The sequence below is a fragment of the Bidens hawaiensis genome, unplaced genomic scaffold, assembly GCF_021521415.1.
Source record: "Bidens hawaiensis isolate Kalapana, Puna unplaced genomic scaffold, B.hawaiensis_p1.1 tig00010132_1, whole genome shotgun sequence".
NCBI classification, from domain to species: domain Eukaryota; kingdom Viridiplantae; phylum Streptophyta; class Magnoliopsida; order Asterales; family Asteraceae; genus Bidens; species Bidens hawaiensis.
The window spans coordinates 863,862-882,958 of record NW_027491767.1 but is presented as its reverse complement, the minus strand read 5'-3'; the positions used below and the strand labels follow the sequence as shown (position 1 = coordinate 882,958).

Genomic DNA, 19,097 nt, shown 5'->3' with positions numbered 1-19,097 from the left:
AGGAAAAGTTCAACAAAAACCTTCAAGACCTTTATGACCATTATTTTCAAATGTATGGTCCATGCACGAGATCGTCTTTTGTGAAAAAAACAACAACTAGTAGGCCGTGCAATGACCCACTTATAAACTTGATGAATGGGATTCGTGAATCGGCATCTAAGAGGCAAAGAGGAAACATACCAACTAGCGAACTTGGTCGATATAGTGGAGCAAACTATGTTGAGGGCGCAACGGTCGACGAAATTCGCAATATTGATTTGTTGGCTTGGTGGAAAGGTAAACAAAACGAATTTCTCATTCTATCCGCCATGGCTCGTAATTTGCTTGCCGTACAAGCCTCAACGGTTGCTTCCGAATCGGTTTTTCTCTTAGTGGGAGGGTGTTATCTATGCGAAGAACAAAATTAACTCCCGAGTCTCTAGAGGTTTGCATTTGCCTAAAGGACCATTTGGATGCGGTGGATCGTGTACAACACAAGGCGAACTTTGAAGACGAAATACCAATAGAGCGTCATATTCATGATGAGGAGGCGGAGGATGGGGTTTCTTCCGATAACGAAGACGAGGGTGAAGACGAGAATGAAGACGAAGAAGAGTTGTAATTATTTGTTTTGGTAAAATTATTTGTAACTTGTTCAACTAATATTTAGTTTTGGTTTGTTTTATTATAATTACTTTTGTTACTCATGATTAATTTTTTGTTACTTTTTTAATAACGACGAACATTTTATTTATTTAAAAAATAACTATTACAAACATTATTAAAACATAAACGATACTAAACATAACAACTAAAACTTAAAAAACAAAGTCCGTCGTTTTAATCCGGGAATACTTATTTTTGGGTTGTAGAGCCGGACGACTCTCCCACTTCCGTTTTTTTAGCATCCAAACTTCTTTTCTCTCGACAATACTTATTCGTATGTTTTCGTAATGTCGAGTTGGACCCTGCTTTAAGAAACTTCGAGCAATATTTGCAACGTGCCATCTCATGTGAGTCGGTCATGAGACACAAATCGTAATGAACCCAAACATCGAGGCATCTTGTTGTTTCGATCACCATAACAACGTCATCATTAGTTGTCATTTGTTGTCGGTTTAAGGTTAATTGTGGTTTGGAGTGTGTTTTATAGTTTTGGAAGTGGTTTAACAAGTACACAAATAAACCTTGCTATTTATAGTTAAAAAATAACCTATTTATAGTTAAAAAACCGGTTCCAACGGTCAAAAACGGCTATATAGCCGTTGGAACCGGTTCCTAACGGCTATAATTTTTGAATTTCAAAAAAAACCGGTGGAACCGATTTTTACGTAAAAACCGGTTCGGGTTCATACCCTACCCGGTTCCTAAAAGTTAGCATATCTGGGCATCGGTTCGGGTCGGGAACCGAACCGGTTCTTGACTGGAACCGGTGCCATTTACAACCCGGTGTGAAAAAAACCGGTTCCGAACCGGTTCGGGTTTTTAACAATACCCGATTTGTGCACGTCTACCATAAGGCGTAGACTAAGATGATAGAAGCCCTTATGGCTGTATATGTATATGGAACATTATGGAGTGGTCCACATGGCGGGTTCGGGAGATTTCAAGAGACGGACAACCGATTTTTATCACTTAGATTTGGGTAAAATTGTCAAATAAACAACCTTCATCAACAAGTACATCACAGCATAATAAAAGTTTAAATCATTAAGTGTCAAAACATATCTAAAATTGAAGTGCATAATCAAGTAACAAAAATAGTAAACACTTTCAGTTTGTCATACATAAACCATAAACAAAAGTAAAAACATAACAAAAACCATTTCGCATCAACAATGCTAACAAGATCTTGATATCATCTTTTAATTGAAAATTACTAACACGAACTCAGACACATCTTCTTCGGTGGTGAAATCAACGATACTGCAATGAAAAATAAACAGATTAACAAAATTTAGTTCAAACTAATAAAAAAACCAGAGTGCAAAAAAAAACAAATAACCTTGATGAAACCAATCTCCTTTGCATTACTGTGGAAGCACTGCCTGCAGCACATAAGCCCGTACTTCCTGATCAGCCCATGAGAGTTACCACATACCCGGCTGCAACAGAAGAATCACAAGTCAAACCATGGCGAGCTACTCAAGATAAACTCGCAAATAAGCTCGAATTAAATTAAACTTAAACGAGCTCAATCCCAAAATTAAACTTGTTTGATAAACGAGCCCGAACTTCACTTATCGAGCTTGACCCGGCTCTCAAGCCTAAAACGAGCCTATTTCTTGTATAATTTTAATTTAAAATAAATATCGCATATATAATTATAAAATATATTCAAAAAACAATTATAAAACTATAAAAAACTAACAAATAGTTAACGTGCCGTGCCCAAGCTGAGTTCGAGAAACTACACTACTCCTGAGCCAGCTCAAGCATGAAAATTTTAGCTCGAAACGACCTGAGCTCAAGCTCAATTTAAGTTAAACAAGTCAAGATCAAGCCTAGTAGAGCTCAAGCTCGGCTTGTTTACACAACTAAATATAATAATTATTAATTATTATAATCATTTAATAAAAAATATTGCAATAAAACTTTATGATAAAAAGTACTAAATAATATATCATATGTTAGATAAAAACTAAAATTAATAAAAAGTACTAAATAGTAAACGTGCCGTGCCCGAGCTGAGCTCGAGAAACTACTCACGAGCCAGTTCGAGCATTATAAATATAGCTCGAAACAAGCAGAGCTCAAGCCGTCTATAAGTTAAACAAGCCGAGCTGGAGCCTAGTAAAGCTCAAGGTCAGCTCGTCTACTCCACTACTCGAAACATAAAATCAATAGACAGTAGATAAATCCAGTTATAACATAATTTAGCATATAAACAAATAGCTTGTAAGCAGCAGAATTAAAAACATATAAGAATGTAATAAATCTATCCAATAACATAACTTATAGTCATCTAATTAACCATAGGTCATGCTTATTATAAACTTATAGATAAATTATGCTAACAACTGTTTATAAACTTGCGACCAAATCTACGAGTGTTTACAGGATCTGTGAACGAACCAGGTACGAGATCCAGGGCCGTAAGTTTTGGGGTGGGAGTTCCAGATGTTCGAGTGACCCATGCTGGCTGGCACTTCGACTATGGAGGCGATGAGCTCTGAAACTGAAACTTAATGAATTGAAAACCCATTGTCTTTTATATTTGTTTTTAGCCCAAGGCCCAATGGTTATTATAACTAACACGACACCTCTGAATGCTAAATGAAGATCGAATCAAACATTTTTCAATCGATATTTTCAAGCATTATTTATTTCTTTTTCATGTTTAAAATTTCAATAACAAGTGTGAAGGTTGTAAGTAGTATATTTTGTAAACAAATTAGTAGTGTTTAGATAAATGTGTAATACGTTGTAAATTTGTTTTATGATTATGGAAGGAATATGACAAACCAAAGAAAGAAAGGGACATTGAAATCATATCATAAAACAAGAAAAATGGTAACCTAAAAACCGCTCTCTTACTCGTGTAACAATATGGAAACAACCTAAACTCCTAAAGAAAACACTATTTAATAGAGTGTAAGGGTAGGAGGGGTTTTCACCAACATGAGATAGACGAAAAGATACCAAAAATCGATCCATTCTGTATGTATTCCGACCATATTAAACATATTCTTTTAAGCACACTCTTTTTTATTTGATTAAGCCTAATATGACTCTCCCATACCCTTTCCTATTTTAAATCAAGTTCTTTTTATAAACAACCAACTAATATAGTCTGACAACCCTAGGTAACATACTGGTAAAAGGTGACCCCATACACTATATAGCCCAAACCCATCATCTTCTATTCTGGGTCACCTGAAGATCCACTATGGTAAACTCAATTGGTATAGTATTCGAACTTATGCCCTTGCAATCTCTAGCTCAAGCATGGACATAACTTAGTTGGTCCCAATGGTGGCCCTGACCCCCTTCATTTTATACATATTGAGTTCGGCCCCTAGACGTATATGACTAGTTGTGAGGTATACTCATTGGCATTTGTAAGTCAGTGGACCCTAATTCCTAGCATATAGAATACTAGAGTATCACAAAGCATCCACTTAAAATGAAACATGATATTGAAAACCAGGGATAGTGTAAAATTGGTAGAGGTAGAGTTAATGCATATTTGTATTCTGGGTCAATATTTCTATGAAACATGATATTCAAACACACGGATAGCATTTACAAGTTACAACTCAGGCAAAGTATTTGACCGTGTGTCTAGAAACTATCTGACTGACTCACTGACCACCTCATATTCTCGTTTTCACACACATACATACATACACACGGATAGCATTTACAAGTTACAACTCAGGCAAAGTATTTGACCGTGTGTCTAGAAACTATCTGACTGACTCACTGACCACCTCATGTTCTCGTTTTCACACACATACATACATACATACATACATACATCCACGATCCCTTCATATTATTATTATTATTATTATTATTATTATTATTATAGCCTAGGTCGGCTTCTTTTTCTTCCAAAAGATTATTGCTTCTTTGGCAACTTCATCAACACGTCCCGATTCACTCTTCATCATCAACTCTTGTTTCATTCATTCATTCATTCGTATTCTCAGTCAGGTTTGTAACCATTAATTATTATTTGTTTAAAATTATTACTTTACTTGTGTTCTTATAAAACTGTCTTCGTGAAAGGAATTCGTTTCTTGTAGTAAAGGCATTTCATTTCTTCGTTTACAATATTATTAGCTTTTCCCAATTCTACAAATGTTAAATTAGCTATCTTTTGTCAAGATTATTATTATTATTCTTATTCTTATTCTTATTATTATTATTATTATTAATTTCATTATTTTAAGCTAAAAACTTTGTATATATATATAAACAAGTAATGTTCAAATCGAAATTGAAGGCACACTGGCAATCAGCTCCTAAAACCTAAAGCATCGTTTTTAGTAGGATCGGATTTGCTATTCAAAAGTGGGTTGCTGCGCAGCTGGTTGCTTGATTACCTGCCACTTTATTGTAATCTTTTTGGCAATTAATTGTTTGGTTATAGTAAAAAAAAAGAGCTTTTCAGTTTGAAGAATAATATTTTCAGTTTTTAATATTATCTTTTGTTTTCTGGAACGGATATTGTGTTAATAATCTCATGGCAACAGCAACTATGGCGACTGCAGCCGGTGCGGCTGCTCTCTTGTACTATACTTTAAATAAGAAACTGCAAACACCTGTTACAGCTGAAGATGATGATGAAAATGATAATGTAAATGAAAGTCTTGTGCAAAATCACGGTCCTTTGGGAGTCGAACGAGTTTCAAATAGGTTAATTCAGGCGCCTGCGACGTGGTTGGAAACTATTTCAACGTTGTCCGAGACGCTTCGGTTTACGTATTCAGAAATTCTTGGGAAGTGGCCGATTGGAGACTTGGCTTTTGGAATTAGTTACTTGTTAAAACGACAGGTTCGTTAATGATTATGTTGAAAGTTTAACATAACCAGGCTTGCTGTATTTATTGCTAGCTGTTGATCTATGATGTTTGTAACGTATTCTTCAGGGGAATTTGCATGTCAGTAGTGTATTTGGTGGCAAAGACAGCCTGCAGCTTGCGGGACCCGAGATAGTTTCCAAGCTTAGATATTTGTTGTACTTGTTGACTCTTTGCTGGCACTTTTCGAAAAAAACGTTTCCTGTTTTTTTAGAAGAAACCGGTTTTTCGACTGAAGACGTTCTTATTCAGGAACCTAAAGCGGGAGTAAGTTGTGTCTACGCGCCAAAAAATGATTTTTTGCCGTTTGTTAGTGATCCTTATTATTAATAAATTTGACACGTTAATTACATTTATTTGTTTCTCGTTGCAGATTTTGAAACCGGCTTTTACAATATTAGTCAACCACAAGACAAAAACGTTTCTTTTATTGATTCGCGGAACTCATAGCATTAAGGACACACTAACCGTTGCAACTGGAGCAGTTGTACCATTTCACCATACGGTTGTACATGAAGGTGGAGTTAGTGATGTAATTTTGGGTTATGCTCACTGTGGAATGGTTGCAGCTGCTCGATGGATTGCCAAGCTGGCAACTCCCGTTCTTCTAAAAGCACTTCAAAGTAATCCTGATTATAAGTTACAGGTATTCAGCATAACTTTACTTTAGTAGTTTTTTTCATCTTATCTATACTATATATAATACACCAAACAAGGGCAAATTAAGACACTCATTTTTAAGTAATTTACAACACTTAAAGCATGAGGTACATGTGTTAGTAAGGGTAAACTTGTCTTTTAAACACAATCTATTCAACTTACAAGTTTGGTCCCTCATCTTAAACCATATTATGTTTTTAATTTAAGTTGTAAACTAACTTCCCACCCATGATTTTTAAACGACTATAGCCTTTTCAAACGTTAATATTTTTATAAAAAAATTACACCATAAAAACGAGCATTTTATTCTCTTTAATTTGGATATGATATTGTTATAATTTTTTTCATTTTAAATAAATTAATATGTTACGTAGGGGTGTTCAGTGTCGGTTTTGATGGTTTTTAAGTTAAACTTGTGAGTCCAACTGTTAATACTGATTTTTTTGTCGTCCAAAACCAAACTCAACCATTGAAAGTTGAAACCGAATCGTTACTAACGGCCTGGTTCCAGTTTGGTTTCACAGTTTAAACTTTAATAATAAATTTAGTTTAAAATAATTATTAATATAAATGTACCATCAATTTTAACTAAACACCTACTTGAGAGGATCATGAATAAAAAATGATAATTTTAGCCACATAAATGGTAAATATTAATGGAAGATCAAGGACGTGAAATAATAACAACAAAGATCACAAAATGAATCATACTGCAATTATGTTAATTTGAAGTTGTATAGCCAAGTTATTTGTAATAAAAAGATTATGTTCAATTAAATTTTAACTATATTTAATATATATTACAAAACATATCTAATAATTAATAATAAAAAAACATTAAAATGCGGTCAACATTTACAGTCTGGTCTGGTTTCATATGGCCGGTTGCCACTATAAACCGCGAACCAACCGTTCACTACGTTTTGAAAATTTTGAAACCGACCAACAAACCGAAAGTAAAAAAAGAAAAAGAAAAAAGAAGTTAAACCAATGACCGGTTTAAACGATTTCAAGGTTTTAACCGAACCATAAACACTTATATTTGTTACGTGATTAACAAGTTCAAACACCCGCTGCATCGCGCGGGCACCCGTCTAGTATATGGTTTATGCATATTTAATTTTTGAAAGAGTTAATATCTGATGCAGATAGTTGGACACTCGTTGGGCGGTGGAACTGCTGCACTTCTAACTTATGTGCTACGGGAGCAGAAAGAATTTTCTACAACTACTTGTGTTACATTTGCCCCAGGTTCATAATCGTTTATTTTCTCCAATTTCTGAACTATTATTTTCTTCATTTTGATCATATTTCGGTTAGTTGTAATTTTTTTAGCATTCTGTAAATAAGCTGTTGGAGGTAATTTGTCCACACCAGATCACCAATTTAATTTATCTTGACTATTTTACCCTCAAAAGTCAAATGGTAAAGAGGAGTGAGGAAAAATGGTGTTAGGGTAAAATTGTCAAAATAAAAGTGTGTACAAATTTCCTCCTATAAACTCTATTTATCCCAATTATTCACGTTGTCTGGTTATTTAGCGTCGTTATGATTCAGATCTTAATATTTTTAGGTGCGTGTATGACTTGGGAGCTAGCCGATTCGGGTAATGAATTTATTACATCTGTCATTAATGGAGCTGATCTGGTCCCTACATTTTCAGCTGCTTCAGTTGATGATTTACGGGCCGAGGTAAATTTAGTCATTTTGAATACTAAGGATTGTAGATTTGATCTTAGGATGCTCTTTTATACGTAAAAATCCTGGATTGCTTTGGATTATTATTGTTATTTTGATAATATCATGGGCAAGAACGCTCTTTTAACACATTGGTATTCATTCTTTTAATCGTATTTAATGCGTTTCATTTATTTGAAAAACGGCATAAAGAGCGTTTGTTGGTCAACACAATTCTTTTCGATCCATACTAAAAGCTGACCTTTTTTGACCAAAGTTGTTGATCCATTTCCTGACCCACCCGCTGCGCCAATTATGCTATTTAAAGTCAGTGTATTTAGAGCTTTTATGCAGCTTCTAACTATGTTTTATGTGTAGGTTACCGCATCAGCTTGGCTAAACGATCTGAGGACTCAGATTGAACACACGAGGATTCTTAAAACCTTTTATCGATCTGCAACAGCTTTGGGCTCTCGACTTCCATCAATTGCAAGTGCTAAAGCAAAAGTTGCTGGTGCTGGCCAAATTCTCCGTCCTGTATCTAGTGGTACACAGGTAAGCCCCCATGTCCCGTTTTTACTGGGTTGATAGTCGTGCCCGAATGGGTTGACCAAAATGTTTTTTTTTTGGTATTGGTCAATGGATCTTGGTTTGATTTGGTTGACCCGAAACACATCTTTTAAAAAGACAACCTTTGTTTAAAGTTAAAGCTGCATATGCTTGTGGTTTTAGGTTGTGATGAGGAGAGCCCAAAGCATGGCTCAAGCTGCATGGACCCGCCCATCTATCGACATATCATCATGGTCATGCATGGGGCCCCGCCGCCGACCCGTGGCTGGAACTTCAAATCCTCAGGAATCATCGTCTTCCAACGCCGAAGCCGAAAGCATCTCAACAGCTCTCGACTGCCCCGTATCTTCATCTGAAGCTACAACCGCATGGCAATCCGACGATCCTCACGACGACGAGGCCAATGCTGACGTGGCAGGCACTCACGAAGACAGAATGACCGAGTTTGAATTACGGGAACAACTCGAACACGAGCTGTATGACCATGAAGGCCGGGAGGAAGCTGACGTGGAAAAGGAAATGAGGGAAGAAGAGGAAGCGGTGGCTCTCGCCGAGGGTGGGAAAAACCCGACACCTGAAACGAAAGAAGCGCATAGGTTTTTTCCAGCTGGTAAGATTATGCATATTGTCACGATTCCTCAAGTTGTGAAAAGTGGGACCGATGACGAGGCGTCTTCAAGTGAAAGCGACAACGAGGAACAGGATCGCGTGGTGGAAGAGAAAGTGGGATTATTTTTAACTCCACGATCGTTGTACAGTAAAATCAGGTTATCGCGTAGTATGATTGCGGATCATTTTATGCCTGTGTATAGAAGACAGATTGAGAAACTGATTCAGGAACTCGATACATCATTAAAGAGCCGTAGTAGCTCGGGCGAAATAGAACATGTGTTGTAGCAAAATTATGTTCATCTTACAGTGTTGTGTTTATAGGGGAACCAATGTTTTGTTACTTTTAGTATTTTAGTAGTTTTTAGTTTTTATTCGATTTTAAGTGATTTTCCTTTGTTATTTAGCATTTACAATTTCGATATAGGAGCAGAACATGAATGCTTAGTTTTATATAAGTTACTTGATTATTTTACCCAATTCACTTGGCACAATTTATAAAGTTATAAACCGAAAGAAATTGAAATTAAAGATGAAAGAAATGTTATTTCTGTTCCTCACTTTTGTCATTTCCGTTCAAAAGGTTTTTTCAGCCATTTTCGTCCTCGTGATTTTATTTTCTTGTAATTTCAGTTCAAAACTTATCACTATCTCAGTTAGTTTTAGTCTGTTAAGTTAGTATGAAATGATAAAAATACCCTTTAAATTAAATATAGTAAGTTATTGTTTTCGTCTCTATGTTATGCTCGCTTTTGTCATCTCTGTCCAAAATAAGTTTTTTTTAGCCATTTTCGTTCTCATGATTTCTAAAAGTTGTCATTTTCATCCACTTTATTAACACTGGTAGCCCTTTTTAGTTAAGATAGTATAAATTGACAAGAATATCCTTACTTATAATAAATTGTATATATTGTCGGGACTCGTATGCGTGTTTTAACAAAAACCAGTTAACTGAACGGAAAAAAATTTAAATCACAACTCATCCACTTTTGCACACACAAAAAAAGAATATTTTTATTATTTAATTAAATTACAACACACTTTTCAAAGTGTATTTACTTAAAATTTCTGGTGGTAACGTGACAAAATATTATTTTTTATCTCTCTTTAATTATTCCAAGTTGTCTTAAAAGACGGTGAGTAACTTGCTTGGCTGACATAAGCCAAAAAGTCTTGATTACTAAAAGTAGAATTTCTTAGAAACAGCAGAAAGCTTAAGTCAACTCAAGACACAGCCACACCTGTCTGTCTAAACACACCATCAAATTCTTAACATCTTGCTCTTTATAATAATAATAATAATAATTCTCATACATCAAAACATATCTTCAATCACACATCAAATCCAAACCACAATGACACTTGATTCAGCAATCAAACTCATTTCACAGTACAGTCCCACATCCAACAACAAGTCATACATCTTCTCAAGCACACGCCACGAAATCGATCAGTTCTTACAAGCCGTCGACACAATCCAATCCTCGATCGGTTCTGGAACCGCATACGATCAAACTAGAGCGAAATCCATGATTCAAACCGCCATGAGTATACTTGCAGATGAGATGCACAACATATTAAAGATGAATAACAAGTCAACTGATCATAATCTGGATTCCAGCACTACAATGACAGACACCGGTTCCAACAGTTACGTGGACGATTATCAATATGCTAGCGCATTGAATGTGACGGTTATCGATGATCTTCGAAGTATTGTTACCAGAATGAACACTGCAGGATGTATTCTAGAATGTAAAGAGGCATACATTAGTAGTCGAAAACAATGCATTGGTTCGAGTTATCAAAAGCTCGATATTCGGAAATTAAGCAACGAAGACGCTAGGAAAATGGATTGGAACGAGCTGGAGTCGATAATCAAAGCTTGGATGAAATCCGCAAAGATCTGTTTCAGAAAAATATTCGTGTATGAGAAACAATTGTGCGAGAAAGTATTTGGAGATCTCGGTGATGATGTGGATAATGATTGTTTCCAGAAGATCACCAACGTTTACGCGAATCAATTACTCAAAATTGTGACAAATCTAAGCGGTATTAAGATAGCTTCCGAGAGGCTGTTTGGAATATTAGAACTCTACAAGACATTTTCGGATCTTATACCGGAAATGTGTGAATCAATTAGAACTGATGCAGATCAGATAGTTATTAAACTCGCAGGCGCTGCTAATATGATTGTTGAGAAGTTTGAGAAGGATCTGCTTATTGCAGACGTGTCTCAGCTCGTTCCCGTTGATAAGATTCATAGTTTGTGCAAGTATGTGATGGATTACGTGTTCAAGCTCGGTCAAAACAAGCAAACACTAATGGAATTGAATCTATCTAAGCCTCCAGTGACGGAGGATGTTGAGATGGACTTCGTGATATTGGATCCGCAAATGCAAAACAAGTTGCCGTATCATGTGATGTGGATCATATTGTGCTTGATGTCCAAATTGGAGGATGAAGCAAAAGTATATAGAAATGGTGTTGATATTAACTTTTATTTAATGAACAGATTCTTTTACGTTGTTAACAAGATTAATGGAATGCCAGAAGTGAAGGAAATGATCAGAGATGAGTGGTTTGAGAAGGTGTCTGCGAAGTTTGATCAAGCGAAAGCCGAGTATTTGAGGTTGACTTTTGCAAAAGTCTTGAGCATTCTTAAGAATGAGGGTGATAATCCATTGCAGAGGAGATTAAGAAGTTTTAATAGCGAGTTCGAGAAGCTCCAAATCAGTCTTGGAAAACTAAGAGTGCCCGATTTTCAGCTTTTGAAGGATATTCGCGCGTCTATAGAGGAAATGTTGGTTCTACCATATTCTTTATTTCTTGAAAAATTAAACGTGTCACCGCGTTTAAAGATTGATTTAAAATTTTCTGTTGAACAACTTAAAAGTGCTATCCTAGGTTTCTTTCCTAGTACCTAACACACTTGAGTCTGCTTTTAGTTAAGCCGAAAATATGTGTTTCATAATAAATGTCTTAGCCTTTTGACTGGTATTTTAATTTCATTTAAGCCTCTAGTTAGTATGTCGTTTACTTTCACCGAACTAAATGATTCGTTTAGTAGATAACCTATAAACAGAGGCTCATTTGTAACATCTATAATAACTTTGATCCATAATAATAAAACAAGATTGAAATGATTGAAAACGTCTTATTTCACATTTAAAATAATCTGTATGAAATACAAACATTTAAAAGTATTTAAAAACACAATAACAAACAACATTTACTGAATCCGCACAGTTGAGATGTGTGACACCATTTCCATGTTCTCTCCTATTTCGTTTCGGTACCTTTGCCCCAAGAAGGCACATTTACGAATGCGCAGTTTCTTGATCGGTAAGGCTAAAACCTCTTGTGGTATTGACTGTAACTTGTCACAATGTGAAAGATTCAGGTAACGAATGCAAGGCATGACAATAATATTATTCATCAAATTCATATTCCATACTTTCCAAACTTCCATATGCGAGAATTTGAGTTTCTCCAACTTCGGAAATGCAGCTGTAGATGTTGATCCAACAAACTCGGAGCCGACATGTGTAATAGACTTAAAACCTTCAACATGAAGTACCTTGAGGAATGGCAGTTTCCCAAAAGGCGGCAAACCGATGCAATTAGTCCATTCGTTTAATCTAATCTTCTTTAAGTTGGTTAGATCAACTATCCAATTGGGAAACCTTTGACCACCATACTTATCTATTCTTAAAACTTCCAAATTTGAATTCTGTTTAAGACCATCAATCACACTCCACGCAAATCCGCAATTAATATGCAAATTAGAAACATGCACCTTCTTTTCAAGTTCAGCTTCCTTAGCCTCACTTGCATCTGTCTGTTCCAATCCCTCAATTACAAGACGACCCCGAAGATGATTCAAGTTCTTAAGATAACGAAAACTACACGCTGCATCATCACCGTTGCCTATAACAAACTTACTCAATGTCCGAAGAGATGTTAGCTTCGCAACCCCTTTTGACAATGTTAGTAAGCTTCTAGTTTCATCAAACTCAAGATGTCTTAACTTTTCAAGCTTACCTATGCTTTGAGGTAGTCTCGTTAGATGATAACAAGCGAATAGTTTCAAAGTTTGTAGATTTGGTAAATCGCAAACTGTTTCGGGTAACTCGTGAAATGGATTATGTGATAAGTTAAGGTAACACAAGCTTTTCAACTTGTTTATATCATTCGGAATCACCAACAACATGTTCCTACTCAAATCTAATGTTTTCAGATACTTGAAGTTGTTGAAAAAGTTTTGCGGGAGTGTAACGCAATCAGTACCAACCATCTCTGGACAATCATGGAACGATTGAATCGAAAATGAGTAAAGCTTTTCTAACTGTTTATGAGGAATGGGAAATGCAGTGTCGTCCTCGAGTGCGACTGTTAAATGGCGAGTTTCTTCTACTTCACTAGGCATTTTCGTTACCGTTAAGCATTCGTCTTCCATTAGATAACTTGCAACATCATGAACCATGTCATGCATTTTAAACCTTAAAATGGTTCCACTATCTTTGTCTCTTTCGGGTTCTTGAAACAAAGACCGTCTAACCAAACTATTCAAGTATCCACGACCCGTTATTTCCATCTCAACGGTTTGATCATAGCCAAGATATCCTTGGCCCATCCACATTTGGATCAAGTTAGCCGCGTCTATCTTCGTACCTTTCGGGAAATTAGTACAATAACAAAAACATCTTTTCATGACTGATGGCAAGTTGTAGTAACTCAACATTAAAGGGTTCGAAACACGATCGCCTAACTCCAATCGCCAAATCTTGTCGTTTAATACATGTTCCCATTCCTCTTTACTATCTTTTAAATCCATCAAACCCCCAACAGCTTCTAAAGCAAGAGGCAGACCACCGCACTTATCCGACACTTTCCTCCCAATCTCGTTTAACTTTTCAAAAAACTCTTCGCTTTTACACGCAAACGCAAACCTTTTGAAAACGGTCCAAGAATCCTCATCCGATAAGACTCTTAAAGGGTACATAAAAGTATCCTTAATCGCATTAATACGCCTTCCAACTTCTTCATTTCGGCTTGTGATCACAATCTTGCTACCGGACGCACCTTCATTAAGTACTCCTAATAATAACGGCTTCCATATATTAATATCCTCTTCCCATACATCATCTACCACCAATATGAACCTTTTTTGATTAACCAAACCGCGTATTTGGTTGATTGGCGTTCGTAAACCGCTAACCCACACCTTGACTTCAAACCGGTTTTGTACCTCAACACTATTGAATATCACTTGTGAAAGTGAAATTGGTGACCCATTTCACTTGTTAACTTACTCAATATACATTCTTTTTCGTCATCTCGACTGTATATCATTGACGGGTCGGTGTATGAAGTAGTAACATTATCATTATGAGGTTCAACAAGACCAACTTCTTCTTCATTTTGGCTAGAAGAATTTGAATCAAATTCAAACCGGAATGCATTCTTTCTAGCATCGATTAAAACTAACGTTCGATTAATGTTTCGGATTTTACTAGCTACTTTCATAAGATAAGTCATTTGTTTAGAGTAAAAACAAGGGAACACAAATGCTAGACACGTCTTATTAGTTAAACTAGACCTTGATGTGTTACCGTTGACTTGAACAACAGCCATGTTCCAATCATTCAACGTGTCGTCGATATCGTAGGATGCGAGTTTAAGATCTTTCAGCCATGCTTTAATATGTTGATCCTCAATCTCTTTGTTTTCTGCATCATGGAGTGTGGATTGGATGAGTTTAAGTGTCTTGATGAGTTTGTTACTCTTGGCTTCAACGTTGACAAGTTGATTGAACTGGTCTTGAACATGTTGGAATAGAATTGAAGTAGCTTTGGTTATGAGTATTCTGACAAGATCTTCAGCCATTGTTGATTGTTTTGATGTTTGAAGGTATGAGTTTAAACGGAGAATGAATGAATGAATGAATGATAGATCAGAAATGGCAGGTAATTAAGAGGAAACGATGATCGTTTACTTTGAGGAAGTCGTTGACAAATTTGACTTGGTCCACGCACCTTTTATTTTTATTTTATTTTATTTAAAAAAAAAATAAAATAACATATATATACCCTTATACAATAACTAATATATATATATATACACCCTCATTCATTATTAACAATAATAAATGACCATTTTGTCGTTATTTTTCTTAAAATTTTAGCTTTCATATATGCCAATTTTTTTAACGAATAGACCATTCAACCTATTTCCATTACATAATGTGCCTATACCTCATGTAATCCTTTTATCACATTGAATGGTTTACATTGTAATTCTTTTATTGCATCTAATCAAACCATGGTAATATGGTGATTTTTAAATTGTTTTTAATGAATTGGGTATATATATGATATATTAATAACTTTATAAATACATAAATGATATTTTTAGTTTTGCGAGAGTATATATGATATTTTCAATATTTGTAAGGATATATATGAAATTGTTCATTTTTATATTTTTTATTTATTTTTTCTAATAGAATCTTGTTGGTACAGGCAAGTAAGAGATAAATGCTCCGCTCATGAGCAATTTTTTAAGCTTGAGCTCAACTTGTTTATATATTAATTATTTTACTTATATGGATACTTAGTTTTATATATTTCTAATTATAGTTCTTATACATATATATGACATTATAGAAATTATTTACTTATTTTATCACATATTTGAATTATATTAATAAAGTTATTATAAATATATATATATATAATAATTAAATAAAAACTATCTATAATATATATAATACATCAAACAAGGGTAAATTAAGACACTTGATTTTAAGAGTTTTACAAGTATTAATACATAAAGTACATGTGTAATTAGGGGTATACTTGTCTTTTAAACACAAATAACCCAACTTACAAGTTTGCCCCCTCATCTTTAACTATATTCTTTTTTCAAATTCAATTTATAACCAACTTCTCACCCACGATTTTTAAACGACAATAAGTTTTTCATACGTTAATATTTTTGTAAAAATATTGCACCATAAAAACGAGTATTTTATTCTCTTTAATTTGAGTATATTATTGTTATAAATTTTTCCATTAAAAAGGTTAATATGTTACGTAGGGATGTTCAATGCCGGTTTTGATTGTTTTTAAGTTATATGCTTGTGAGTCCAACTGTTAGTACCCATCTTTTGTCTTCCAAAACCAAAACTAAACCATTGAAAATTGAAACAAAACTGTTATTAACGGTCTGGTTCTGGTTTGTTTTGGTTTAACAGTTTAAGCTTTGATAATAAAATTTGTTTAAGATGATTACTAATTCAACCGTATCATTAATTCCAACCAAGCCAAAATATGATACTTGAAATGATAAAGGTGGTAAAAAACAACCGACTGAAGGTAAAAAAACTCAGCGGTGAAATCAAATCGATGACCGGTTCAAGGTTTTAAACCGAACCATGAACACTCATAAATGTTACATGATTAATAGGGTTCGCGTTTAAACACCCGCTGCATCGCGCGGGCACTCGTCTAGTATTAATAATAGGCTCATCAGATTCGAGAGCCAGTTTGAGGTCGAAATATAAAGCTTAGGCTTATGCTTGTTTATTAAACAATCTTATTTTTAAGCTCTAACTCAAGCTTGAGCTCGTCTAAGCATGTCTCGATTCAAGCTTTTAGATAGCCGATCTCGAGTAGTTCACGACTTACGCTTATTGATAGGTGAATCAGACTATAAACCATCTCCATGATCACTGAAAAAGAACCAAACGATAAAAATGAGTAGTCCAATATAATGTTACTATTAAATATTAACTAGTGGTTGACCCGGCGCGTTGCGCCGGGTTTGGTTGTGCAGGAACTGCTTTTGCGTCAATGATCTGTAGTTGTTTAAGAATACATGCTTTAAGATGAACTGATACAAGAATGTGAACTGTGAAAGTTTTAGGAGCCAAGCTTGTTGCGTATTGGCTTACTCGAGCTTGAAGTTGGTTTGATTCAGACTGTTTTGTAAATCTCAAACTCGGTTTAATTCGTGCTCTATAACCTCAAGTCCTTTTTTATGGCTTAAGAGACTATTTTTTTGTTAATAATTTATGAAACTACAATCGAGAAGTGGAACGGATTTATTTAGGATGGTCAAACAGACCACTTCCTCAGTAAAAATCGTTCATGACCCGAGGTGAGGTGTTCTATTGTCTTAAATGTAGTTCATAAACCATCATGAAAACTACATTTACTTGATGCCCCGCCCAAGAGAAGCAAGTTGAACGGAATCTATAGGCGGGAAGCGAAAGGTAATTACCCGAGACACGATCTTGTGAGATACATAGGGGTCGGAAGGAAGTAAAGGTTGATATAAAGCAAGCCTAATCTGACCCAAGACACTAAAAAAAACCATTAAACGGGTCAAAATCGATTTATACTTTATCGTCACTTTTTATTCCCTACATCTCATACACACATAATTTCTTTTGAAACATAACATACTAAATAAAAGTAAAAGATTATATATCCATCCACGACCCGTTGTCATTTGGTTAGTCACGTATTTACTTTGACCGGTTATGACAATAATACACTTTGCCGAAAATCGCAGTTTTATTAACGGAACACGCATAATATCATATCAAACCATTTCAGAAAATTCTACAAAAATTCCATAAAACAACCTATGATGTTAACTAACTTCCTACTAAAAATCGTGTCGAAATAAATTTATTAAGATTCCGAAATGGCACTCGCAAGTGGGCTGACTTGGGTGCTGAAAATCCTTATTTTTCTAATGAACAATTCACAAAACGACCACATACAATTTCAGAAAAATCTACAAAAATTACATAAACTCCATTATGATATTAAGTAACATCTGACCAAAATTCGTAAAAAATAAAATGATTTAAGGCCCCAAAACGACACCCGCGAGTAGGCTGACCTGGGTGCGGTCAACAAGCATAAATTAGTTTTACAAACTTTTTTGGTCATCCTAACTGAACTCATTTGACTTGAAACCTTTTATAGGGCGTAGACCAATGTTTGAAGAATGCCGAATTCAAATTTCAGGAAAAATCCAAAATAGTTTCGCCACACGTACAAATTATGATCAACCCGACACAAATTAAGTCGATATTGGTTTGGTTTGTTACGACATCTGCTTTAAAGTCAAAAAAAGTAAAACAAAAGGATAACAAACTTAAAAGCATTTATGGATGAAATTTTGACGTTTTACATTTTGTTATTACATATTGTGATCTGTAATTACCGAAAAGTGTCCATGAGAGAGAGCTCTAGTTTAAAACACAAGAAAAAAAAGATAAAAAAACATGCAAGAAGCAGGGATCGAACTCTGGTCAGCGAGGAAAGAAGTGGACTAAAAAGAAACGCTATGACCAACTTACCAAGGAACAATCTCGTTTTGTCTTCCATTTATATATCTGAAATACATTAACAAAAAGGTTACTAAAATTGTTGTGGCACCGACTTCTCAATATTTATCTTATGTTATAATATATGATTCCAATATGTCACACATGTGCATGTTTAAACTAGACTTATTATATTATGGTTTGTTATATGTCAAGATAATTATCATTAAAATATATGATAATTTTGATTAAAACCTCAAGTAATCATATCTATATCTATATCTATATTACATTATAATAGAGATAGGCAACCTTTCCTCTTCCAAAACATGAGACGCCGTAATATTTATGAGGGCTTCACACCGGTCGATTTCAATACTTTTGTTTCCAGCGACTTCAATTCATTCCGACGACTACATTCATTGCAATTAACCATCTTCAACTGTTACAATCCATCTCAATTACGTTTCTCCTCCAGTGACATTAATTTCTCTTCAATCCTTCCGTTTGATTTCTCTTCAATTACTTCAAATGTCTTCCCAATGTTATTTCTCACCATAAAACTATCATTCTGCCTCCATTGCATGAATCCCCAATCGCCACTTCCACCTTCGAAAGACCGTTTGCTTAACAAAGTCAATGGTGTTAGAACAAAGAATGCATCCTTATCAGCAATGGCGAATCCAAAGACAACATCTGGTTTGCATAATTTGCATAATTAGGGTTTG

General features: G+C 35.0%; 3 protein-coding genes and 1 pseudogene across 4 annotated transcripts; 2 read left to right on the top strand and 2 right to left on the bottom strand.

Moving 5' to 3' along the window:
* Nucleotides 1-1,694: 1,694 nt before the first annotated feature.
* LOC143534327 (small ribosomal subunit protein uS14z/uS14y/uS14x) lies at nucleotides 1,695-3,182 on the bottom strand. Of its 2 annotated transcripts, XM_077028837.1 has the most exons (4): nucleotides 3,055-3,182; nucleotides 1,985-2,084; nucleotides 1,886-1,905; nucleotides 1,695-1,844 (listed from the first exon to the last, which is right to left on the bottom strand). In XM_077028837.1, the coding sequence occupies exons 1-3, from the start codon at nucleotides 3,114-3,116 to the stop codon at nucleotides 1,897-1,899; spliced, it is 171 nt and encodes a 56-aa protein (XP_076884952.1). In that variant the 5' UTR covers nucleotides 3,117-3,182; the 3' UTR covers nucleotides 1,695-1,844; nucleotides 1,886-1,896. The 2 variants fall into 2 exon arrangements, with proteins under 2 accessions (XP_076884952.1, XP_076884951.1); XM_077028836.1 differs by having other exon boundaries at nucleotides 1,695-1,905.
* A 1,552-nt stretch (nucleotides 3,183-4,734) lies between these two features.
* On the top strand, nucleotides 4,735-9,523 carry LOC143534388 (uncharacterized). The gene is made up of 7 exons (XM_077028891.1): nucleotides 4,735-5,482; nucleotides 5,577-5,774; nucleotides 5,881-6,153; nucleotides 7,316-7,418; nucleotides 7,741-7,859; nucleotides 8,223-8,399; nucleotides 8,577-9,523. The coding sequence occupies exons 1-7, from the start codon at nucleotides 5,171-5,173 to the stop codon at nucleotides 9,309-9,311; spliced, it is 1,917 nt and encodes a 638-aa protein (XP_076885006.1). The 5' UTR covers nucleotides 4,735-5,170; the 3' UTR covers nucleotides 9,312-9,523.
* An 855-nt stretch (nucleotides 9,524-10,378) lies between these two features.
* LOC143534351 (exocyst complex component EXO70B2-like) lies at nucleotides 10,379-11,950 on the top strand. Its single transcript, XM_077028856.1, has one exon. It carries the CDS (start codon nucleotides 10,379-10,381, stop codon nucleotides 11,948-11,950), a length of 1,572 nt encoding a protein of 523 aa, XP_076884971.1.
* A 300-nt stretch (nucleotides 11,951-12,250) lies between these two features.
* Nucleotides 12,251-14,961, bottom strand: LOC143534326 (putative disease resistance protein RGA3; annotated as a pseudogene).
* Between the last annotated feature and the right edge of the window lie 4,136 nt (nucleotides 14,962-19,097).